General features: G+C 39.2%; 1 protein-coding gene across 10 annotated transcripts in view; it reads right to left on the reverse strand.

Moving 5' to 3' along the window:
• The window catches only part of TRAF3 (TNF receptor associated factor 3), a 69,833-nt gene that overhangs the window by 27,572 nt on the left and 15,304 nt on the right, over positions 1–26,957 (reverse strand). For 7 of the 10 annotated variants that reach the window (XM_068192372.1, XM_068192364.1, XM_068192363.1 and 4 more), the window contains 5 exons: positions 21,067–21,210; positions 6,622–6,878; positions 3,415–3,466; positions 1,079–1,183; positions 25–192 (listed from right to left, as the gene is read on the reverse strand). In XM_068192372.1, coding sequence (XP_068048473.1) covers positions 25–192; positions 1,079–1,183; positions 3,415–3,466; positions 6,622–6,863 — 567 coding nt within the window. In that variant the 5' untranslated portion in view covers positions 6,864–6,878; positions 21,067–21,210. The remainder of the gene's footprint in view (positions 1–24; positions 193–1,078; positions 1,184–3,414; positions 3,467–6,621; positions 6,879–21,066; positions 21,211–26,957) is intronic. The other 3 variants (XM_068192368.1, XM_068192366.1, XM_068192365.1) reach the window with 1 other exon arrangement.

The following is a 26,957-nucleotide window of genomic DNA, read 5'->3' on the forward strand; positions in this document are numbered from 1 at the left end:
TAGGTACACAAGAAAATACTGCACCTGCAACATAATCATCGGGACTTGGCTTTTACAGTATTTACAGGTTGTCTCCCGGTATTTACAGGTCTTCTCTACATGGTCTGGCAAATCTTTTCTCAGTATTTTTTCTTTGCAATCAGCACGAGGACATGGGAGTTCTTCAAACTGACAATCAGTCCTCAAATGCATCTGAAAGATTTAAAAAATTTAAAAAAAAGTCAATCCAATTAAGTTTTGTGCATGCCTTCTGTCCTTTGACGACATCCAACATTAAATAACTTCAGAACCAAAGTAAGGAGAGTTATTTTGTGAACTGCATCCAACAAGAGCAAACACTGACAAAACTACTCAGGAATACATTTCTGACTGTACAGTCCCTTTGCCTGGACAGCTGATTTCACTGCATTACAGATGTACATGAGCTACTCCTACACTAAAAGCATTCTAACACAGCACAAAATTCCACACAGGCTATTTAAAGAAAAAGTAAGCACTCTTTTCAAAGGTATATTATTCCACATAAACACAGATGCTGCTTTAAATTGTTTAGGTACCTGAGCTTGCTCACTCAAAGCAAGAATCTACACATCTCACTGCAAACTGCTGCGCAGCCATACCATACAACTGCTGAATTACTGAATTACTGCTATCTCATGCCTTCACCAAAACAGCTACATGACTCTGGAGAAGCTGAAGGTTTAATTTCATGCATAAACACCACCTGAGAGGATTAAGATAAAACCACACCAAAATAGAAATCAAATTTCTCACATTTGTCAAGTACACATTAAGATTCTTCACTATTCTGTTTCTCCTTCCAGTTCTTATTTGGTTCATACATTTATATTTCCAAGCTTTAGTTCCAGACAATCACATGTTTTTTTTTTTTTTTAGAATTCCTTACATTTCATAAAAAAGCTGAGTTTTAAAACAATTTAAATCTATCGTCACATTTCTAAATCACATTAACCACCAGTGAGAGTAAGTTAAGAAACTGAGTGTGATTTTAATTTGCAAGAATTTTTTCATCATTCTCTAGCTCAAAAGAAACCTTATGACTGTTAGATTAACTTACCAGTAATTGACCCAAAGATAGCTGTTCCTTACAGCCCTTGTTTTCATTTCTGCAGTATATCTGAAGGGCAAGTAGTTCTCTCCTGCAACAATTATCTTTAAATACCTGAAAAATCAAAAATCACTTTATTTTAGAAACTTAAAACCACTCAAGAATATGCAAGTTCAAATAAAGTAGAAGCCATGCAATTCAGCTACAGCAGTGTCATTCAATTCTAGCTTTATGTGCCAGAAATAAACTCCTGCTATTCTATCTTTCTAGAATGTGCACAACACCGAGCTTCCTCCACTGTGAAGCAGCTCAATGAAAGTATTTGGACATATACTCTACTACTGTAAATACAATAAAGGGAAAGGTACAAGAAAGGACCAAATTTGCTTTTTGCTTGCCAATATTAGGCCTGCACAAGCTAGAACTCTCTCCATTGTTTGGGGAGCTGCTGTATTAGGCACAATACCATAGGATAAAAGAGACTCAAAGCACGGTAGTTTGGAGAGGAAGTGTTTCATGGATGGTGGTCCCAAAATTACTAGATTGGGTGGCTGGAATACCTACCTGCACTTCAGTGGTGACACATAATTGCAAGTATTTTCTAAGGTTTTGGATAGAAGGAGGTTTTTTATTTCACAGATAAGCAGGCTTTAACTATCTCTCCATTTTAATGTTTATGAGTACTTTCAGTGTTCTTTGTCCACAATAAAACTGGAAGAAGTTACAGATAGAGAGGTTGGGGTTTGAGTTTTACCCCGCAAGAGACAACACAACTGAACTAAAGGAGCCAAATTGCAAAAGGCAGGAACTAGAGAGAGACAAGAATTGAAAACCATTACTGCTATTTTGAAGTCTAAAACCAAAGAGATAAACTTCTAATTGTTTTTCAACTGCTTTAATTGCCATTAAGAAATACCTAAGAACCAAGCCCAACCTATGACTGCTTTTCTGATTAACAGACTCCTGTGATAATCTGCACACTGCAGCACTCCTGTAATTATGGAATGGTTCTGCATGCTAACACTTAACCAAGAATTATAATCCACCTGCCCACAGTGACTACGAACCTATCCCCAGTATCAGTGAAGAAGGGAGCGCTGCAATCTCTCATCTGATCCCATCTGACACAGGTCACTGATTTCTATTTACTTTTCAGAAGCGCGTGGGAAGTTTAATGAATCAACAAGTCTCATTTAAATAATCAATTGGCTATGCTGCAGTATCTCTTCCAAAGTAATTCACAGGGCCAGTATGCAGAGTTTTGCTGACTGAAGATAAGGTAAGAAGACAACCTTTAAAGTTTTTCAAAGACTATCTAAAAGCATTTCTGTGATTTAGGACTTCAGCATTTTGTGGAAAGAGAGGTTTCCAGTTTCATGAAAAACACTAATTTGCACAGTTAGTCTAACAGGTATTCAGTATACATTGGCCTTCTTGTCCTGTTTTAAAGATACTTGAAGTTTCATAACAAATGTATATATTTATGTACATTGAGAGCCAGAAAGTCAAGAGTTAAAAGAACAAATAAATTAGGCATTAATATTATTGGTTTGAGCTCCTGGAGAGTCCATCCATGTCAAAACTAAATTATACTGAGAACTACTGAGAGAACTGTTTTGGATCAAAACAAAGAGAGATTAATGCAACCATCAACCTCTTCTTCAAAATGGTTACGAGCGCAACTATTCATTTAGGCAAGCAAGATTACTAGCACAAATAATTTACTAAACACTTTAGCAATAATGTAAAACCACATAAACCATGTACTAAGCCAAGAAGTTTTTCTACCTTCAACGTTTCAAACGCAGCAAAAAGTTTTGATGCGAAAAACAGTGAAGAAATTATTACTGAAATAACTTATACATATTAAAAAGAATTTGATTCCATTACCACTACTGTAATTCCCCACGGTCCTAATTCCAGAGGGGTTCACTGAACACCACACTGTAAAAGAGATGAGTGAAACAGCAGCCACTGGTCTAGAGCCAAATCAGTGTTCACCTAGACCTGTCACATCCCTGCATCTACAGGAGATGGAATATTTCTTATCGTCCTCTTGACTGATGGGAGGACAACTGCAATGTGTTGCTGCAGCTCCCAGCTATGAATAAGAGCTGTGACACCTGTCTGGACTTTTTGGGATGAAGCTGTCATGTTTTCTACCATGAGGTTAACAGGAAAAATGAGCCACCTACCTCTATAAAATGCATGGCTTAGGTTTTATGAAAAACCTACCTTTTTAGGCAGCTTATTAGGTTTATGAAATAATTACCACATAACAGTAACACAATTTGTGTATGCCACACAGTTCAATACTCTTGAATAAGAAACAATTTTAACAATACCTTATCTTTTACTATGCTTTCTTGACATGCTGTACATTTTGGACTAGAAGACCTGAAAAGAGAAAAACTATTTTAGCTCATCTGAATTTTTGTAGTACAAAAAATTCAGTTTATGAAGTTTTGATTATTCAATATATTCTAAAACCATTAAAAGTGGATATAGTTCATTGTAAGGAGAAAATACAACATTATTTCAATATATTTGAACATTTGAGTTTTCAGTGTAAAGTATCTGGCATGCCCAAAGTAAAACCACCACAATGTCTCCAGACAACTGCACAGTGGTTTTCAAGTTGGCAAAACTCATTCCCTATTTTTCAGTCTGCACCTGATCCAAAATCGTTGTCATTTCTCAATCTGTGCAAACAGGCAAAATATTGTTTCTTCAATTGTTTTTCAAGCAATGCCTAATAAAAATTTACTTTCTCTGACAGTCAATTATATATCCTCTTAGGGTAAAAAAGTATTTATGTCCATCTCCTTCAAGTCCGTTCTGGTTTCAGCAACTGTTAGAGATGCTTGCTGCCTCCTCTATCTGAACTACTGCCTTGTAGCTGTCTTGGTAAACTAATTATTAAACTTGTGACCTTTTGGACAACAAGCAGAATCAGGAGCAGGGCAGATTGTGAAGAGAAACTGGAGTGCAGAAACCCCGAGTTTCTACAGCTGTTTCTGGCTCTGACCTGCCAAGGGCTGTAGTGTAAACCCCTTAGAATCCTAGAATGGATTGGGCTGGAAGAGAGTAAAGCTCATCTGGTTCCACTGCCCTGCCACGGAGAGGAACACTTTCCACCAGAGCAGGCTGCTTCGCTCGTGGTGGAGTCACCATGCCTGGATGCATCTAAAAACAGACTGGATGTGGCACTCAGTGCCATGGTTTAGTTGAGGTGTTAGATCACCTCAGTGATCTTGAAGGTCTCTTCCAACCTTGTGATTCTGTTCCTTTTTAGTTCCTTTTCCCCACATAAAATGGGAACAGTGAAAATTATTTCCTTTGTAAAGCACCAAGATGAAAAGCACCAGGTAAAAGCTGCGTGAATTCTTTCATAAAGCAACTCACCGACAGGCTACCTAAGCTGTGGCTGCCAGCAGCAGTGCAAATCAATGTAAAAGGCTGAAAAAGTTCAATTATGTTATGTATTCTGTATGGTTATTTCAAATCATCTCGCTGGCTTCTGCTTTTCAAACCAACCATTCTGTGTCTCATCATATTTCTGAGCATCTTAAGTACCTTGAAGCTTCAATATCTGTAATGCTTTTCATAAGTCAGAAAAAAAAAGGAATCTAAACTACATCAGGGCATATAGTGTTTAATACAATGTCATGCTTTCCTTGCTCTTACTGAATTCATTCAAGCATCCAACTTGCTTTTTCAAACTACTCTTGCATACTGAGCAGACATCTTTACTGCTTTAGCTCCACTAACTCCACATTCCTTGTCCTCAAACAACCCTGGAACAGAAGTTGCTAGCATAAAATTACTGTGTTTGTGTATGCAGCAGCATATCAACACTGAGTGAAAAAATCTTGTGCCAAATACAGGATCAACATAACCCCATTTTACTCTCAATTTTATGGTACTATTTTTATTAAAAAAAATAGAGGGGGGAATGTAAATTTTATTTTAATAAAGGATTTGTTTACAACAAGCATTTAAATAAAGTGGAAAAACTCAATGAACTTAAGCACGCGTCCTTTTCAGTAACAGACTGGCTGGAAAGTCAGGAAGATAAAATTACACATCTTCTAGCTACACTGTAATAAACACATGTGCATGTCTCACAGCAGGGAAGGAAAATTGCCCAGACTCTAGCAATGCCAGAATTGTTACTGCTTATATTGTCAAGGATCTGCTCTGCCAACCTGTTCACATCCAAGCATGGCAGGTGTTTGGTTTTTTGCAGTCACTGTTATTAACCATATAAGAGTCTTCCAAAAACACATACTGAATAAGAAACAACTGCATTTCTTAAATACCACACCTCACTTCTCACTGTGTATCAAAAGAAATGTTAGTGGGTTTTTTTGTTGTTGTTTTAAATTTGAAATGCTGTGGGCACAAAACCTGCAGGAGTGCATTATGGACCCTTGTGTTTGCCCAGTACAGAGATTACTCCTTATCAGGAGACTGAGTATTGTCATAACTTCCATACTCTTTTGCCATTCTGCATGTAGCCTTGACTTAGATATATAAGTATTAGATATCAGATTACAGTATTTCCAAGTGACATATAAACCAGCATCTAGAGTCAGAGTGGTCACAAAAAGGTAAACAGATCACCAAGGCTTCCAAAGTCAAATGCTCTCTCTGATAGTAGTCCAGTATGCAACATTCATCCAGCCAAGTATCTTCTGTATTTCTGCTTTTCCAGTAGTAAATGAACATATTTGGTGCTTGTGTACCCCAGGAGACTGAAGTGTGCTGAATGGTCTCCAAACCTTACACAAAGTTTTGAAATCACATTACTGAATACAACCAGCAGTAATGCACCAAAGTTGAGAAAGAAATCCACTGATGCACAGGCACTTAAAACCTAGATGCTCCCTGAATGATTGCACTTTTATTCTTATCTAGACTGGGAAAGATTGCACTTCTCAGCACTCATTTTACATCTATAGCAGGCAGTCACCTCTTTGCACTCTGGCCCAAACATCTCAGTAATAGAGATGCCAGCCTTTCTGACTCTGCTGCAATCTACAGGACATGCAAGTCCCATAACAAACAGCTGGAAGGGCTACAGGGAAACTGCTCCACAAGCAGGTACATTTATCCAAGGGTCCCAACCACCCATTCTGAGGCTGGGTCCACGGCCGGGTTAGGTATCACCACCCCAAGGACCATGTACAAGCTCACTTCCTCACACAATTACTGTGTGTATTTGACACCAGATTACCCAAGCTAGAAGTCTTGTGAAATAGCTACTCCATTTGGCCTTCACAGGGAACAAAATTCTTACCTAACACATTTCTACACAGGATTACACCACCTTAACAACTGTTCCAACAATACTGATGGAAAACTCAGTTGTCTTTCCCTGACCCAGAGTAGAGCAAAAATATTTGCACCAGCACACAGATAACAAATACTCAAGCAAGCAACAGTGGAAGGCTCAAGATATTCCTAAAGCTACAAGGGTCTTCACAGTAATGGCAGTAGTTCACAGCATTTAAAGTTATCAACATGCTCTACCAGAACAAACAACATACCTCAGCAAGGCATTCATGCAGGTTTCACAGAACCTGTGTCCACATTCAGTCTGTTTAGGATTGCATAAGATGAGGTGACATTTTTCACATTTGTACTTATCTTCCACGGCATTCACAAATTTCTCTTTGTAGCCACCTTGCTCTGGAACATAGATGGATGCTGATGGACTGCGGTCAGGATTGGCCCTCTGCTGTACCATTTCTACAGATAAAGGGGGTTCTGACTTCTTACTGGGGTCCATGCTCTAAGATAGTTTCTGTGAATCAAAAGTGAGAAAAACTGAGAAATGAGGACCTCTTTCGCCATTTAAATAAAACAAACAGAGCATCTGAGAGATTGCATAAAATCAGAAAGCATCAAGAACAGATCTGTGTCCACACATCACATGAGCGTAATACTTACGTTACTGCCCGAGTATATTTAGCATAGCAAATCTGTAAAGTAGTCTACAGATTCAAAGGCCCTAGAAAGCAAAGAATTAAAACCTGCTCCTGAAAATGAAGTGTTAATTATGGCCACGAGTCCAGGAATACATTAAGGGATTCTTTCATAGCTTTCTCTCTCTCTGGAAAGTATTGCTTAATGTTGAAGTCCAACCATCAGACGCAGCCAGAGGTGTGGTGAGGAAGGTGTTCTGGTACAGTACTGCACGTGATCCTGCTCTAATGCTACTGCAAAAGCACACAACCACCAGTGTCCTACACAGGGTACCCACAGCCTGCCCGGCTCCCCTGCCCACTTCTCCTGTCTATCCCTTTGCAATAGCATAGTGTAAGACATGCTGCTTTAAGTCTGCTTTACAACACCACAAAAGGGTTTTACACACTAGATACTTTCCAACCTTTTCATGGCACATCTTCACCTGAAGAGAGCAGCTGAGCAAAGTCTAACTGACAGCAGAGAAGGGCCTATGCAACACAGTCATTTCATTAATTTACCAGGGCTAAGCACAACTGACAAGTAGCTGAGAAAATAATTAATCCAGCTGAAGAGTAAATTACAGTACCTATTATCTTGGACAATCCATCTTCTAGGTCAGCATGCAAAGCATCAGCAGAGCAAGAGGAATAGTATCCCAATTTAAGTTTTAAAATGCATTTTCAATAATTTCCTAGCTAATCTTGTAGTCACACAAACGTAAGCGCTCTTAGAAAGGCTCAGCATATCCAGGAGAAAGCACAGTTGAGGAAGCAGAATGAAGAAATGAGGCTCAGTTCACTTCTCAAAGTACGTCCACAAACACCACAAAGGGAGTCAAATGCCTCACATTCCAAATACACAAACCCTCTCATACACAGTTTTTGTGGTATCTTACCTTCCCTTGCTAAGCCCAAAACCACACACTTGTAATGAAACATATTTACTAGTAGGTAACTTCTGCATCTGTAATTTTGGTACAGAATTCTCCATGCAAACTAAATGGATACGGAATCTTCTTTGATTTCTGATGCCATTATTTACAGAAACAAAAGACAAAGTCATTGTGACTCAATGCTGAGACCATTTCATGTTTTTACAACACCAGCTGAGCAAGGGTAGAGGTGCTGAGTGAAGAATTCTCACTTCATTACGCCCTTGCTCAGAGGAAAGCCTCTCTGATCTCCACCAAACTCAGAGAGAGCTCAAGGAACCCATCCTTGTAACTTGGCACACAAATCCAGTGATTGTGTCTTATTGTAAACCACCAAAACAACACAAACACACCAAAGGAGAAAAAAAACAACAAAAAAAAAAAAAAAAAAAGAAAAAACCCAACACATTCTATGAACTGAAAAGTTACTATAAATTCTGATCCAACATTTGAATTAATTTTAGTCTTCCTTGTCTGCTCTTCAAAGACTGCAGAGACTTATGTCTTGACAGAACAATATGCGAAAGAACCGAAAAGTCTGTGCTGAACTGAAAGTGACTCACACTTCTCATTAATGAGGAAATTCAGATTATTTCAGACCTTAGCTAGAGTTTCACCAGCAAGCATAAAATCCCAGCAGGTAATAATGACACTGAAGAGGCAAATCAAGATTGCAACCAGCACAAAAGAAATGAGATTGATGCTGAGAACATGATTCAGAGAAGGAGGTTCACCGAAGTGCCATGAATGAGAAAGGAAAGCAGCTTACAAAAGTAGTCTAGATTTAAAGACTGCCCAAGGCGTGAGTGCTGCTGTACATCAGTGGCTGGACATGGGGAAATGCAGATATGAGCTCAGGACCTGACACTTTGCTGTGGTTGTAAGAGAAAAGATTAGCAAGAGATGGAAAAAAGTGAAACTCCTTAAGTATTCAGACTGCTGAAACTTAGCTACCTAGGCTCTTGCTTCCTATGTGCGACTGGAAAAGCTTCATTTGGCACTTGCAGTTTAGGAATCTGTAAATGTTTCAGTTCCTTGATTTATAGACACTAATACCTCTTTCTCTAATACCTCTGCAGCTGCATGTTTTTTTTAAATCATATTCTAGACCTCCACTGTTCTGGCAATTCTTGAAGTCAAAAGCCAACTTCAAGCATGTTGATTTGTAGGACCAACATAGGGAACATTACTTTCCTTAAAATTACAGAAAAAAAACAAGGCATGACCTGCTTCTAACCCACAAAAGAAATATAGAAAAAGAGGCACTAAAAGAGATGCTGACAGAATTGTCAAGAGCACACAAAGTTTCCAAAGTTGCAAGTCACAGTCCACAACTACTGTATGTCTGCTTCCCCATTAAGTTTCTTCTGAACAAAAAGAAGCTAAAGGTGATTAGAGATGTGAAGTCTTCCAAAAGCATGATTTCTTCAAGGAAACTGAATAATTAGTCACAAGGAGGCAGGCAGGGGTGACAGGAGAATATTCAAGACTTAACACAGACAGCACTGAATGCCAAATGAGCAGCAGGTGAGAGTTTCAGAGAGATCCAAAACTGCTCCAGGCTGGACTGTCAGCTGTCAAGAGAGATTTCACACCAAAATAAAGTGCACAGAGTGCCACAGGACTCCACTTTTGGAACTGACATCTTGGATATCTTGTCAAAGAAAACAAGCAGAAAGCACACTGACAAATAAAATATACTGTGTGACATGCTTAACAGATTTGTCTGCCTTGGGTTTTGTATTTATCTTATGAAGAAGTATGTCAGACCAGAAAAGCTAAACAAGCTCAGCCATAGAGCAGCCAGATTGGTGAGGAATTCTCTTCCACAATACTCTGAATGCCAGCATTTTTTTGTGCAGCAAAACTAGGAAGCCACTCATGAAGTACTGTCATAAAATACAACAGAGCATTGAGCCTGCAAGACCACCACAACCTTATTACAATGAACAAGCTGCATTTAACAAGGGGATGGGGAACAGTGATGTCTGTCTGTCTGCACAGAGCTTTGCCCTCATGCATAATAGTTACATGCTCCTACACCTGCATGTGGGATCAGTGGTGAACACAAGCACAGAAAACACAAACACTTCAGCTGCCACCCCTTTGGAAACAGCATTCTGTTATGATTTCCATGCCACTACAGGGTGTCAGCTGCAATGGCTTCTCTTCCTTTGCAGGAACCTTTAACAGCAGGACTCGGATTATTCCCCCATAATCATGTTTCAAACAAGAAGCAGTTTTGAAGTCACACCTCAGTAAGGTACTCTGCACTTACGGCAGTGAAGTTAACATACTTGCAGAGAGAGCAGGGAGAGCAGCCTAGCTAGGGCATCCAAGATGGGCTAGTTCTGGTGGGGGTCTCTGATTCCTAAGGCATGGCAAGGGGCCATCCAGCCGAATACTCTGGTTCTAGTTCAGCAAGCTAAATCTCAATGCCTTATTAATCACCAGCTAGTTCCTACACTCCAGTTTCGTATCTGTGGGAAAAGATAATCTCAATCAAAGTATATGACTCTGAGATGTCTTTTAAAACTGTTAAACCTTGGATAATCACTTTTCAGGACAGATAAGCACATAAAAAAAAGAGGCACAGTCACCAGTGTTGGTTCTGTCCACTGTTGTTTGTCTTTCAGCCACCTCTCCTGCAGCCAGCATATGCTAATATTCACACTTGAATGGACATTGTTGTGGCCATCAGACAGGTGACACTGTGACACTGCTTGTTCCAGTCTGGTCACTACTCTTGTTCACTACAAATGACATTCAAGCAAGTGAGGCTGAACCCCAGCTGGTCCTTCAAGCTGTTTATACTGCAGTGAAGGTCAGAACAATTTGTTGGTGCTTAACTATACTAATATCAGTACAGAAACCCAGAAACTGGAAGAACAAGTGAGTTTACCCACAGACTTGTTCCGAGAATTAGGAAGCACGGGAATTCCCAAACAAAAGGCATTTTGCTCCTTCCTTATTCAAGCAAGCGTGTTGTTTTCACTGCATGAAGAGTAAACATCCTAAAAATCTGCACTTGTGTTCTGTATAACCACATATCTTTATGATTTGTTCTTTGGGAATAAAGCCAGTTTGTGACATAAAAATACAATCAAGTTTCTATAAAAATTCAAAATAAACTTGCATCCTAAAGAAAACAGAAAAAAATTAACTCTCATATAAATCTAAAACACTCCTAAAAATTTGATTGTACGAGGTACCATGGAATTTGAAACCTTGAAAGCTCTGCATGAAGACACTTTCAGTATATTGACAATAGGAAGTAAATAAGCTTTTGCCACAGTTTTAAAATTCAAAAAGAGCAAAAACTATTAGAAATAAATGTTTTCATTACAGTACCTTGGAAGAGAAAAATGCATGACACTGTTTAATTTGGTTATTACTACAGGACAGCAAAGCTTTTTGATCAAATTACAATTTGCACTGAGGACAGGAGTTCCTCAAACAGAACAGCACTGCATGCACAATATCTAAATTAAGCTCTGAAAGAGAAACCTAAACTGGGACAGGGAGTTTAAGATCAGAGCAGACAAGTAACCTTTCCTCTTAAAAAAATTGTATCTAAAACGTGTAAAAGCACACAAACTTCAGCATCTCATCCTAACTAGGTCATTTTTTTGGGGTATAATTTTTCAGTCTAGCTTTTAATGAGAGAAGGCATTGTGACTGTGCTGCCTGTCCTCTCAGCTCCCCAAAGCCACATCGGAACCAACTGGACAGCATTTCCATGAAAATGCACAGCTATGAGGGGAACAGAAAGAGAAACTCAACGTGGTGTCCCAGTGAGCAAGAGGCTGTAAAAGTGCACCCCCACGGTCTATCAGGCAGTGCACAGACGCATACAAACCAGCCAAGAACACCTGCTCCCTCTTGTCCCACCAAGCTTCATGGCCTCAGTCTCCTCCTATACCATAAAAGCAGGGGTGGGCTGGAGACCTAGGGGTTTTTGTTGTTTTACTGCTTTTTTTTGGGTTGGGTTTTGTTTGAGGTTTTTCTGGGGAGAGGGGAGTAAGGGTAAAAATAGGGATGTAGAGCAGAGATTAGTAAGAAAACAAACTTCATCAGTTTCACTGCTCTTCACAGAATTTTCTTCCATACTCCACAGGATATCCTCAGAAAGCCAGATAACCAGGTACCAGGAGAGGGATTTCCAGATCTTCGGTCTTTTCAGCTCACTTCTTTCTATCATCAAGAATTATTACTTCAAGTTAGCACACAGAAACCTTTATCTTAAAATTAAATTATTAAAACAATCTGAACTCTTCCTCTGTCTTATATTTCAGCACTTTATAGCTCCTAATAAATTCCTAGAACATACTGAGAAGAATGCCCATCTTTCTTTCACCATTTCTAGACAAGTCTTCTGAGTTGGTTCTGCTTCCGAGTGCTATTATAATATGCAACATATATTGGCATACTCTGGTGTCGCGTTAAAACAGTAATGCAAGCTGAAAGCAGTACACTGGTGACAACATATTATCGGTTTACTCAGGGCACACATGTCAAAAATATTACAATACGGCTGCCACAGAAATCTTTACACTCGAGCTCTCAAGCATGAAGGGGTCCTACTGCAGAGTATCATTCTCACAACATCCACCACACCTCAGCCTGGCCTTCTGGCAAAACCCCACTGCTGAGTCTGAACAAGAGATAAATAAAATGCAAATGGCTTGAATCACTCCAAAGAAAGACTAAGGCCATGACTGAGGCAGCACTGGAGTGGCAGGTTTGAAAATTGAAAATCATCCATCAAGTTTGTTTTGTGTGAGGTCAGAGGTCTTGGCACACCCACTCCTGTTGTTTGCACAGGGGAACTACTGATTTATTTATTCTTACCTCCATGCATTTTTCATGCTGGAAGTGCTATTTACTATTTCTCCAGAGCATATATATAGGACCAACTAACCAGAGGTTTAGGTATTTCCAGGACATGCTCTGAGAGAATATTCTGAGGAGGGTAAGGAAGGGTTGCTAAGTGACCAACACTGATACAACTTTATACAGTGAGAAATATGAGACCACCCCTCACCTTCTTTTATATTTACACTCAAATACTAAATCTAATTGCTGTACAGGAATGAAAGCACCATTGATATTTCAAACATTTTTTTTTTCTCTGTGCTAAAACAAATAGGCTATTTTAACTACTTTAAACTTTGCCCAACACTTTCATAAGCATGCACCTTCCTTGCTGTGAAGACCTGGAGATCATACACGTAATAGAACAGCCCAACAGGAAAAATCAGATATAAGAAAGTAGGCCAAACATTTGAAAATGCACAGAAGATGTGCACTGAGTATTCTCCACACAGGAAGCTTCTGCCACTTGCAAGCTCTCCACAGCCACTCATCACTGCAGTATCCCAGCTGCTGAGCTTGGAAGGCACCTGCGGAGGTCATCCAGCCCAACCTCCTGTTCAGAGGAGACCATCTTCAAAGTCAGGTCAGGCTGTCCACTGCTGAGTTTTCCAAATTCCCTGGGTGAAGAAACTGCAACCTATCCCAGCACTTAACATCCCCCCTGTCAGGAGTTTTTATTGTAGCAATTATGATCTGATATTCTTAGGTAGCAAAAAGGCCTGTTCTGATACTTGAACTGCTGTGAACTCAAGCAATTAAACCATATTTCACCACAATCTCCACAGGCTCTAGCCTGTAGAAATTATTGAACAAATAGGAAAACTATTTATGGTTTGGAAGGTACAGACTATTCCTTCTTTTCCTATCTGACCTAGAAAATCAGAAGCATTATCAAAATATGCTATCATGATATTCTTGCAAGAGAACAACCACGTGTGTCACTTGAATCACAAACATTGTGTATTTCCCATGTTCTAGTTTGCAAGATGACTGAAGAGCTGAAAATAAAAGGTAAGTTATGTTTTACATTGTTTTATTCTTTTAACTCATCTATTTCCTTGGCTGTATTTCTTTCAAAAACAAGTCTACACACCATGTGAAGTGTCTTAGAGGATTAAACCAGCATCCCCGTACAAGGGATCTCAGTTTAACAAGTTGGCTGGATTACGCTGTCATGAAAAAAGTTCTAACATATACTCCCCTCCTGCTTAGTGTAACAAACTCCTAGATTCTAAATAAAGGACAGATTTGGAAAGTAATTACATCAGCACTAAGAGGTTAGATGAGTAATATTTATAAGTAATAACACAGCATTAACATAGTCCAGAATGCCCAAGAAGCCAGGGACCAATGCTTTTAGGAACTACCCAATAATATGCTGAATACGATTAACATTTAGTCGAACACATATTTCACCGGATGAGAGAAAAGAAAAAAATCACAACTTTTAAAGGGCTTAAAATTTATCTATTAAAAAAAGACAGCAGAAAAGGTAAGTCAGTGCAATTAAGGAAAGCTGATTTTTATGTGACACTATGTTCAACTCTTACTTTTTTTGAATTCCTTTGAGTCGTGACATATGGGTTGGCAAAACAGCTTTAAGATTCAGCCTGAGGCAGCAGTAAAGATAAAGTGTTTGTATTTTGACTTACACTTGCTATCTACAGCTCTCAGTAATTACTTCCTAATCTCACTGGGCTACCAAAATACAGTATAAAGTCATCTGAAGTGCAAGAAATCAAAAGCATCTTTTAGAAATCAAAAGACCTCTTAAGCTTTGAAAGCCTGGGTCAGAAGACAACAGATAAAGAAATGCTGTTCAAGCTTACAATGAGTATTCTTCTGCATTTCCAATTCCAATTCAGGTTCCTGTACATTTCCTCTTTTCTCTCATGCACCCCTAGACAAAGCTATTGCATTTCACCTATGAAGTTAACCCCCAGCTGTGATCAGTATTTCTATAGCAGGCTTTTAGTACAAGTAGATAAAGAACAGGAAAGATCAAAAGATAATCAGATGATCACAGAACAAAGTATACTTTAATCTCTTCCTCTGCTGTTTAGGGGAAGTCCATGATTGAGATATATACGACAGTCCTATGTGAGGGAAGAGGCTGAACACTATGAATTTTTGATTTTTTTTAACTTCTGGCTCTGTTTACAAAGGAAACATTTTATCTTCTGCAGAAGAAATATACTCAGATAAAATATTCCCCGAAACGCCATGAAAATCATATTTGAAATTAAAGGTAGTTTCCTCTTTCAAAATGGTTTTATATGTGCTTTGAAGAGAATTAGAAAAAAACAGCTTGTATTTGCATTCAGAGTACTCTGTTTTTATGGAAAGCTATTTCCATCAATCCAGATTTCCTCCAATTCCTGTCTTACTGCAGGTCTAACTCCTCCTTTGCTTTTGCTGCACAGCACTCAAGTCTTTGCTTCACATGATACAAGTGTCAAACCACAGACACCCAAAAGCCCAACTGCTCACTATGATTCCCACTTCTGCCTGCTGTGACTGGGCAATGACAAACCCCAGCGAGGATCAACAAGGGTAAAGGCAAACAGCATGTCCCAGTCATTCTGACCCTGGCATACAGTCCTAGAAAATGATGTCTCATCCTCTAGTGACCTTAGTCCAGTCCCCTTCTCCTCCCAAGGTGTGCCTTCAAGAAAAATCTGCTGCATAAATAATCAGTAACAACTTGCTTATAGCAACTTAAGACAAAAAAGTCTCTTCATCTCTGAAATCACCAAGTAGGAATCAAAAAATTGCAGTATTTTTGTCAACCTTTTCTTTGTTCTTAAACCAAGACCTATCGATCAGTGTTATTCTTTCACTTTCTGTTAATCAAAGAGATCCTCAGCTTCATATCTAACAAAATTTCAAGTCTATCAGAACAGCAGAAGATACTCCTCAAATCAGAGTCTACCTATCTACACTGCTGTCTGCCAAGTGCATGAAGAACATTTCTGTATTGCCAATTCCTGAGAGTGCATCTGTGCTGTCTCTTAATGAATCCAGCCTTGAAATCTCAGCAGAGGTAAAAAGTAAGACAGGTAGTACTTTATCTTCCCCAATTAGAAGAAAGTATGTGAAGGCAAAGGTGTCAGAGACCAGCAAATAAAAAGGAAAAAAAACCCAAAGCACTTCAAGAAGCTTATTATAAATAATTACTGCAAAACTGCCTTCTCAAGAATACCTACAAAATACAACTTAATTAATTTCAAAATGCAGCTCATCTTTAACAAAAACAGTCCTCCCAGGAAATTTGGAACACAGCAGAGTTTAGAGGAATCTGGTAAATGAAACAGAATGCAGCTTCAAGTATGGCTTGGCACTTTTTGAACTCAATACTGAAATTAGGTGCTGTGCAACTAGAAATGACCATACCAGAAAACTAAAGCCATAGTATCTCACTTCCACATGAAGTTCTTTCCACTCTAACTAAAGTAAATTTTCTAAGCCTACACCCAGAACTCAAAAAAAAAAAAACTCTATCTAACCTGTCTTTCATGGTAATTAACTCACGCTCATAGAACATTTCCTGCTCTTCCATTTTATCCAGTGAACACAGCATACTATGAACGCAGGTAAGAAAGAAATACTTTTTTACACTGCCCTAAATACTAATCAAACTCTAGAAATCAGCATGTGACATCATCAGAATATTTTACTGAACACTAAACTGCATGGAAGACATTTATTCATGCACAGAATTCAACCTCTCACAAATCCTGTGTAAAATTTCCCACCATTCTAGAGGATGTCTTCAGCTTTGTCTGAATCCATTGCTTCTTAATCAGGAAGGAAAAGGAAAAAAGAGAGTAACAGTAACACTCTTTTCATTTGCCTATATTTTATTATTTATCAGAATGTGAGGGGAAAAAACATTGTCCACTTATTTAATGAAATGACAGTGGGTTTAACTTCAGTGATTTCAATGTCTACACTGTACACTTCACTGTTTAGATTGTATTGAGCAGCATCTTAGGTTTAGGGAAAAAGTGGGAATTTTGTTAAGATTTTTATATTAGATGGAAAAAAAACCAAAACAATCAAACCACATTTGTAAACAGAGTCTGGAAGAAAAAAATATACATTTAAAAAAATTAAAACCCTCTAAACCACTTGTGCTAGAATTTCTAGTTATACTAGAAATTACAGTTTCTACAGCTCTAGTAAAAAAGTATTACTGAAGTTGAGTTTTCAGGAGAAAGTCACAGACCCTTTACCCAGACTCATCATAGTATTCATAATCCCAACTTCACATTCACTGCTATATGAAGCATTTCTTACCTTTATTAAGGTGTTCCTGGAGAAAGCTGTGTTTTCCCTAACTGAAAATTTAGATTCACAAAACATGTTTCCCTGCAATGTAAGAAAGAAAGGAGGACGTTGCCTCCTCGTGTAGTAAACACAAGACTTTAGGAATGCGGCACTGGAAGCCAAGTCCACGTAAGACACAAATTCCTGCTCGTGCATCACAGTGTTCATGATTCCAGCTGTAAAGTGTCATTAAAAGACTCCTTTACCTGGAACCTGCATGCAATTTCCTTGTTTCTCTCACAGTTTCTCCTAGTTTCTATCTCTTCTGTTTGATTACTTTGCCAGGTAACAAACTATGGTATTATTTTGTCTTGCCAACCTTAAATGTTTTATTTGCTGCCTGCAGGTCTACACCAACTGCAGTTCTGGAGGTTTCAGATCAACAGATATAATTGACATCTTGAGAACAAGCCACCTCTACAGCCCTGGGTCAGAAAGGACACTAATAAAGACCAAAAAAACCTCAGGTCCCTTTGAGGGCTTCTCTTGTACTGGATTAAGAGAATTAACAAAAATCAATCACGTTGTTATCCTTCTACAACATACCTAGAGTGGAGGTTGTAAAAGTAATTAATAAATGTTTCAGACTGAATTTCACATCACTACCCAGAACCAAGTGTTTATCGCTGTTACACAGCCAAGAAAGTTTAACACAAGAGATAGCAACCTTTCAAAGAAACTTCTGATAAAATTGTCAAGTACTGCTGCTGCTTCAGAAATACATTAAAACCGGTGCATTCCACACCATCCACAAGGCCTTAAAGAGATGTGTCTTCAGATTTGGAATATGAAATTGACAGTTTTAGTTGAAAATTCTTTTTGCATGCTTATTGCCTGAGGGCTTCTTTAGTTAATATTAAAGAAATCATGTTCACTTCTACCAAATAAATACTTAATAAAGCAATTCTGTTTAATGCATTAATGGCAATCTAACCTTAAAACATGCATTTTTATTTTTCAAAATTCAAACCTGAAAGCCTCCAGGTGTTACTCTGGAAACTAAAGGAAAATACTCAGATTTCTTGGAAAATTTATGCTCAAAGAATTATCTGCTTGTTATAAAGATTCACACAGGCACAGTCTAGATATGCAGAATTAAAAGAATAATTTACAAGTGGAGCAAATGCCAGATTTAAAAGTATGCAGAGGACACTCACAGAGTAAGGGGCTTACATCCTAAGATTAGAGCTTATAGGATCTTGCACTACTGATGACACTTCAGAGGAAAGAGTGCTGATTCCCACTTCTCGCAAGTAACTTGTATCTAGGCAATGAAGCTTCCAATATTACAACACTGGTTTGGATTTTTCCCCCACCAATTCTACAGAATTGCTACATGATTTTAAGACTTCGTCACTTTGTTTCTTCCTAAACTGTATAATAAGCAAAACACTTCTTACCTTTTATAGCATTCCCTGGCCTGAAGTGTTCTACATCAGTAGGAAGTATTATTTTTGGACTCTTCTAGCAAGATTTATCACCACTCTAAACCCTTCTAGAAGTCTGGATAAAAAGAAATAACTTGCCCACACTTCTAAAGTGTCATAAGAGATTCTTTTTCTTAACATGACACTTTCCAACTAAACGGTACACCGACGCTTTATTATCTTAGGAAGCAATTTCAGGACCTGAAAACACTAGGTGTAATATTAAAGACAAACCTACATCTCTCTATATAAGGAGAACTACCACCTTAACATTATAAATGCTTCTGAGAAGAATCTTTTCTTCAACCTGCTTCACACTGTTTTGGAAATTCTTTTATTAAAGCTGCCTTTAGAAGATCCCAAAGGAGTGTCAAACTTAAACCAATTCAGAATATATATAAATGCACTTCCTGCAATATAGCATAAAGTCACAAAATACATTAAAAATGTTGTAATGTTGATCCATCAAGCCAGGCTCAAATGAGTTCCTGGAACTCTTTTCCATCATTATACAGCATCTACAATACACTAGTGGATAGGCAAGAGGAAAAAAAAAGAGGCGGGGGGAAAAGGTAGCTCCAAAGATTCTGTTAAGCATGATTCCTGTTTCCTCTATACATCTGCTAAATTTACAAGCAATTATTTTGAGGCCAAGAGCAGCAAATTCTTAGTATTATCTCAGTGAGTTCTACAGGTTAGACAAGCATCATAGTGTCAAAAAGTGGGTTATCTTTCTCTTGGGGCTTTTAAAAACAATTTTCCACTTTTCAAGACAGTTATGCAGGGGAAAAAAAGAAAATCATTAAACTAGGTATATGTAAACTCACACTGCATTTTTATCTTTATATGGTCTTACTACTTTGCTAATTTATTCTCTGGGGCATTGAGTGCACCAGAGTTCTACTTATTCACTGACAGCTGTGCTGGTGATAGCTGTGATTAGTTACAGTGAAGGCTATTCCACTTTGGAACAAGGATGGGTTTTGTTATCAATCCAAACAGCCTCTGTGTCTCAGTGAAACAAGGGGACTTCATCAGTGCACTGACACAAGACAGAGGGCTGGAAACCGCTGTAATTAAGGCAAATCCATAGTATCTTAAGTTCAGCTGAGAGAGGACATTCCTAAGTTTCTCTCACAAGAAGATTTTACATCTTTAATGATATGTCATCACCCAGGTTTTTAAAACCATCTCCAGATAATTTTACTTTAAAAGTAGCCTAAGCTGAATGTAATAGGCACCTAAGAGATCACCTCATTACAAACTTTCTGTACTCATACACTTTCCTTTATATAGCCCCATTTTTCTCTCATCTGCTCAGTTTTGACTAGTAATTTCAATCAAGCCCTCCACTACCCCATTCAAGGTTTACTTTGATGCACTACACAAAAATCAACAGCACAGATGCCAGGAGAATATATTGTAAAAATCTATTTTTCATCATATCAGCAGTGCAAAGATGAATTGCTGAAAGGATTGCACCTGAAAATTCAGACCAAGTTCATAAAAATAACTGCTCATTCTCACAAAAGACTGTATTACATTTTTGACGTAGAGGAGGAAATATTATGTGCATGACTAGAATTAAAAACAAAGGAAATCAGATTTTCAAGCTCCTACTTCATGGCAATAGTGAGACTGCTTAGGTAAAATGTTCTCTTCTATCCAAATATTCATGCTTTAGGAGAAAAAAGAAAATTAAAAAGACTCATAATATCCTTAATAAATGTAACAGCAATTTGTCTCCTAACAAGTACCTACCAAGCAAGTTTATGAAGTTTGGACTGAGTACAGCCCAGCTCAGCCATGCACTCAAACACAAGGCAAACGAAACCTTTGAGAGAAAGTACATCAAACTGTAATTCCAAATAAAGCTCCTTCAGAGTTTATCCAATGCTGTCAATTTTTCATGTTTGACAAATGTGAGAATTTTCCCAGCAGCCAAAAAAACACGTACATTAAAAACAAAAGGAAGGGTTTTACCACATCTCAGAGCCACAGAAAGCAGGGGCAGTGCCACTGAAGAACAAGCCACATATGTGAATACAGTTTCAGGTAACACACAAGTTACAAGCAGTAGAAGTTTAAAGGTGAGTGTCCAAACTTGCAGTAACACAATTCCATTAAATGTATTTATTTTCTTAGGCTCTAACCTTTAGAAAAGGTTCACCTTAGGAACAGGTTACAGGACCCTTTCCCATTTAAATACCTCTTCAGTACCACAGATGCTGCCAGAACGGCATAAAGGTTGAAATCCTTTACGGTTCTTGCCCAGCCTCTGTTCTTACTGCTTTTTCTAGACTCTTCCCTAATTACCTAAAATGTCTATCAGTCTGAAAGCTGTATGTTCCTACTCATGGAACAATTCTCCTTCAGAGACAACAGAAGAGACTATAATATCCAATCTGTATGCTTTTCTTCCCACATCTCCCCCAAATTTGGAAGACTCGCTGATTGCTTACATGTCCTTCGTTATATTTGAATCTCATTTGATCTGCAGCTTGAGAAGAAAGAAGAATAGGCTTTCTCAAAGCTCTGATAGGGTTCTCTTTACTCCTGCCAATAAAGGGAGCTTTGCTACAGTCTGCCTGGTTTCTTTCTTTGCCCTGAAGAAAGAAAAAGTTTGAGTTACATTACCTTCATTCAAAAACACTGTAACAGGCTTCTCAGAATCTATCAAGTTACTTCTTTAGTTTCATTAGACCATCAAACTAATTCTTAATGATGAATTTTAAAAATAACCTAAACATAAGATAAATAACAAAGAACAGTACACAAAACATATCAACATGATTTTTAAACTATTGTTTTCTTCTCCTCCACTATTGCCCACAAAAGACTCAACAAAATAGCATTAAAGGAGGACATGTACAGTTAAACTCACAGCTATAATTTCTTGCTTTCACGCACACAAAAACTTCTCCAACCCAGATACACTGCGGGTCATTACAGACTGTACAAAATCTTCAAAGCAGTGCCATTTTCTTGGAAAGTCTGATAAATTCCATTTGAAAACACCAGCTCAATTCTGGGAAAGCAATTAAGTGTTCTGCAGAACATTTCTTAAAAAACCACCCCACGACAATATTCCAAGAGGTCACTGAAAGTAAGCAACTTCGTTTGGGGAAGTTTGTTTGATCCTGGAATTTTTACAAGCACAGAGAAAAAGAAGAAAATGGTCCAAAAGCATAATTAATACAAATCTTCATCAATATCTATGCGCATTCTTAACTGTGACAGTAAAGTTCAACAAATGCTACCACAATGCCCAGGTCACCACCACACGAAGTCTGACGTCCCCACGGCCTCTCTCACCCTTACACGCCAAGGCCAAATTTTTGTGAGCACACAGCAGCAACCTCACCTGGGCAGGTACAATACAGAGCCAAAGCACATTGCACAGGAATTTCAGCCGCTCGGCTCTCGGCAGTGGACTCTGCACCCACCTAGCCCAGAGTCCAGGGCCCAGCCGGGCGGCTTCTCCGTGGTGCCAGGGCAGCGACGTTCCCGGGCGGCACCGGGGGCCCGGCGGCGCACTCCCCGCTGCGGGCACGGCTCGGCCCCAGCAGTCACACAGCTGGCTACGGAAGGTCACAGCGGCACAGGAACGCTTACCTGACCCTAACCGCGCCGGGCTTTCGCTCCCCTCGCCACAGCTCAAGTGTGGGACTTTGTAACACGAGACCAAGATAGCGCTTAGCCACAAAGGAGGAATGCCACAAACTCGCACGGCTATAAAATGGGGTTTTGTGGCTTTCTGATTTTTTTTTTTTTTAATCTTAGTCATGTGCTACAATTCACCTTTGGTCCTCAGGAAGTGGAAAGGAAAGGCTACTGCTGCTAGCAAAGCAGCAGCAATGCCACTTTGGACCATAACCATAGCAAGTAACGTGCTAAAGAGTGGTTCCAGATTCTGGCAAAACACACACAGGCCAATGAAAGCCCAGTCTGGCTCAGTCTAGAAACACAGTACCTGGAAAATAGCCCTGCACTGAGATTTACAGAAAACTCCAAGAATAAACACTTACTCAAACAAAAAGGAGATCTGCAACTGCACGCTTTCCCCACCAAAACAGTATATAAATTACAAGTCAGCCCCTTATACCTACAGCTGTCATGAAAGTAGGACAAATTTCTGTACTAAACATTTGCATATTAACTCAGCAAAAAACTGAAGTTCCAAAACTCTTAGCTCTGATATTGACTTCAGACACCAATGATATCAATGACCCTGGGCCACTGCTCCTTTCTATTCTTAGGTATAAATCCAAATTTAGTGCAGGGAGTTTTGCACTTTCAGCCTCTCCTTTCCCTCCCAAGCCACCAACCAACCCCTTCCAAACCACAGAGAATTAAGGTGCCTCCAAAGTTTCATTCTTACTAAACCAGTGCACTCCACAGCTGAACAGCAGCATTATGACAGTACTACACCCTTAAAAATTTGGCACGAAAAAGAAAATCCAGAGATATTGGTAAGAAACAGAAAGGACTGGGGATTCAGCTCCTAAGATTAACATAAAAAAGGAACATTCTCAGAACAATTGAAAATAATTGATCTCGAAAATAATTCCGTATTATATTGAAAAACCAAAGTGAAAACTGACTAAAAAATAATCTTTTAATACTAATGAAGTACACCTAACTGTTTCTCAACTTGAATACACTAGATAATTCAGGGAAATTATTACACAGAATTTCAATGAATTACAAGCAATAAAAAAGGCAATCAAAAATTTTACTTTCCAACAAAGCACAGTTATTGTTGCATGCTACAACATACAGAAATTACTTCCATTATCCTTTATGTGTTAGTCAACAAAAAGTACCTTACCTTATTCTCCACTGTCTGAGCACAGAAGATTGAAAACAAAGTATTAGGCAGAAACTGCAGGTGTTTTTTATCAAGAAGAAAACCCAAACCACTGCATCAATAAGCTCAGTGGCTGACCAGCATGCCATGCACACTCTAGGGACATTTAATGGAAACTTATCCACATCCTTTTTTTTTCTGCAAGCTTCCAGACTTCCGAATTGGAAACCCAAAGGCAGTCGTTCATTACCTCCTCCAAAATGCAGATCTCAGCAACACCACACTGCAAGAGGAGCCACCACAGCTTGATTTTCCCTCCTAGTAATTCCCTCCTTGCCAACTACTGCACTGCAGTCTTTCCAAGGGCTGTGCAAAATGCAACTGGGGGAACGCTGAAAGAGCCCGGCAAAGAAACACTGCTACAGGAAAGTTCTTTCAAATCATCTCATGACTTCCTAGTCGTGGGCTGAGAGGCATAAACTGGAGAGTTTGGTGGGGCTGAGAGGCATAAACTGCAGAGTTTGGTGGGATCACTTAGCATTTTCTCTGCTCTTCCTCCTCTCATGTTCCTGCCTACTTTTTATTTCATTTTTCACAGGATAATTTAAGGATGGTACTCTGTGGAAAAACTAGAGGGAATGAGGGGAAAATAAACAATTTTGTTACAATAAAGCTACCTTTACTCTCATAACAATAATATTTAACGGATTAAAAACCAAAATGTCTTTTAAGGTTAGGATGTTTTGGTGTTTTCTCAGTTCAGGGAAGGGGGAGATACTGGTGGATTTTTTTTTTGCTTTCATTACTTAAATTGGGTATTTTAGTCAATTAACTACTTAGCACTTGGATGCTTTCCCTATACAATTAAAACTGCTAGATTACACAGCAGCAGTATTTGTGCGACAAGTGCCCAGCAGGGGCATTTGTAATTATTCCCCAAGTGTTCCACAACAGCAGCAAAAGAATGTATCCAAATATTAAAGAAGCTTTCACAGAAGCAGTGGGGTTGGAAGGGACATCTGGAGACCACCCAGGCCAGCCCCCTCTGCCCAGACAGGGTCAGGCAGAGCTGTCCAGCACAGCCACCCATCGGGTTTTGAGTATTTGCAGAGAGGGGCTCCACCACCGCGCTGGGCAGCCTGTTGCAGTGTTTGAGCACATCCCCAGGCAAAAGCTTTTCTTGTATTAAGATGGAATTTTTTTTTTTTCCTTAATTTATGTCCACTGCCTCTCTAGACACTGGAAGTCTAATCTCTGACTTGAGCTACCTCCATCCCCCTCCACTCTCCACAGCTGTGTTTAAGAGCAAAGGGAGAAACAAGGAGCCCTCGGTGTCAATCAGCCAGTTGTTGGCTCATTTGAAACAATAGGCTCATCACTGCTTTCCACCCCTCCTTCCTTCTGTATCCTGCAGAGCCAGGCTCAAGGCCAGATCTTTCAGCTCACAGCAGCTGCCTAATATCAGCAACCTATTATTGCTGGAGATCCAGGTCCTCCTTGGGGGAGCATCCTGCCCAGTCTCCTCCGCTCCAGCCTCACTGGAACATTAGGCAGGGCTGAGCACCTGCTGGCAAGGACCTGGAAAGCTCAGAAACCTCCACAGCCCCCTGGCACCTCCCCACCTCCTGTGCAGCCCCCAGGAGAGGGGCAGTAGCCAGCAATCAGAGCATGTTACATGGGCATGAGCAGAAAGGAAATGGGAGAGTTTAGAGGGAGATGCATCCTTTGGGGGTTCGGCTCAAAGCAGTGCTAAGGCTGGCTGGTTTTAGGGGCATGTTTGAAGGTTTTCCTTTCCCTTAAAAGGCCAATATAATGGGCAACATAGGTATAGACTCAGATACAATGGAAACAACTACTACCCACTCCCCCACCAACAGATGGGAGAAGATTAATCTCTCAAAGCTGTGCACAAGTCCTTTGCTTACTCTTTGCAGGAGCTCCTGAGTTCCCATGCACTGAAACTGCAACTTTACAATTCTTCTTCTAACATGGCTTAGTTAACATTGACATTCCTGTAGTGGATAATATATTCCCCAGTTTAGGCTCCCAAACAAAGTTTTACTTAGTTTTATTTTAAATTTTATCTATTGAAAAGAATTTACCACTGAAGGTCATCGTCAGCTTTAAATCCCTTCCTTGGTTTGCAGACCACATGACATACAACATTTTAAAAACATGATCACAAATTTGAAAAGGGGAAAGAGAGGCCTCTTGGCATTGAAACAGAAGAACGAAATCAGGAAAGCTATCAGAGACTTTCTGTGTGACTTAATGCACTTCTGTGTATTTCTATTCTCCTTTGCTGAGGAACAGATCCCCTTTCTCTGATCTTACCTGGGCACCGACCAAGTTCCCATCTCTTCATATGTATTACCTTGTATAATAGGACTCCAGTCTTAAGCTGGGAACTGTCAAAAGGGAAAAAATAACTAGAAATAAGGAACACAAAAACAATTATATCTTCATACAGTTGGGGAGCAGAAGGACAAAAAATATCCATTTCCCCTAAAAACCAAATAAAAATAGGAAAATAAGATCTTTAATTTTTTTTTGTTTGCTTCTGCACTTAGTCTAAGACTAGCACCTTAACACTTTTTAACCTGTTTTGCTTCAGGACAGTCAAAATTACTTCAAGACAGCCATGTGCAGCCTAGTTGCTTTCTGGCAGGAATTCACATACCAGTACAGAGGCACACAACATTTCTTAGGAAAACACCACCAAACACCTAGCACCAACTTAAAAGACGTGGCCAAGGGGAAAAAAAAATCTTACAGAAAGATAACAAGTCTGCTTCATCAATTGTTCATGGTTGTGTGTGGGACAGTAAAAGAGAAAGAGAAAAGGCCAAAAGCGTTCAACTATTCCAGCAGACTACTTCCTTTTCTCGCATCCTTCAGATGCTACTTCTAGATCACCACCTAAAAAGGACTTGTTATACTGTCATGTGAACCTACAAAAAGAACTTACTGTGACAAGAACATGAACTTCTATATATAAACACCTTCATCAATTCACATAATTTATTACCAACAAGAAGTTCTTAGTCACAGTGCTTAACGTATGGTCTAGTAATAGTGTAGCAAAAAGCTTAATTCTTATCCCTTTCCACAGAGAATGTTGAAAGAGCCTCTCTACCTTCCAGCTTTATAAAGCTGTACCTGTTCTGAGGAAAGAGCCACGGAGTAGTCCCAGAGCATCACCAGCTGCTCCTCTGCAAAGACACCACCCCCATCACTCACCTGAAGGACTGCTGAATTTCCTATGATCGTGTCAAGAAGTTGAAAGGAGCACGTTTCACTTCTTTTATCCATTCCTAATTTAAAGCTTAAACTGAAGGCAAACAGGACTAACTTTTTTTTTTCTTAGAAGCATAATTTCTTTTTAAACTCAGAAAAAGTAGAGTGGAACAAGGAAAGAAAGCACAACCCCAAACATATTCAAGGTACTGTTCTAAGGGATTCAGGACATTTTCTCCCCTTGCAAGTAAGGTTAAATGCAGTTTTCCAAATTGGGCTGTGGCTGACTGAGGAAGCAGGTTACCA

This window comes from Anomalospiza imberbis, chromosome 6, assembly GCF_031753505.1.
Source record: "Anomalospiza imberbis isolate Cuckoo-Finch-1a 21T00152 chromosome 6, ASM3175350v1, whole genome shotgun sequence".
Lineage (NCBI taxonomy): Eukaryota > Metazoa > Chordata > Aves > Passeriformes > Viduidae > Anomalospiza > Anomalospiza imberbis.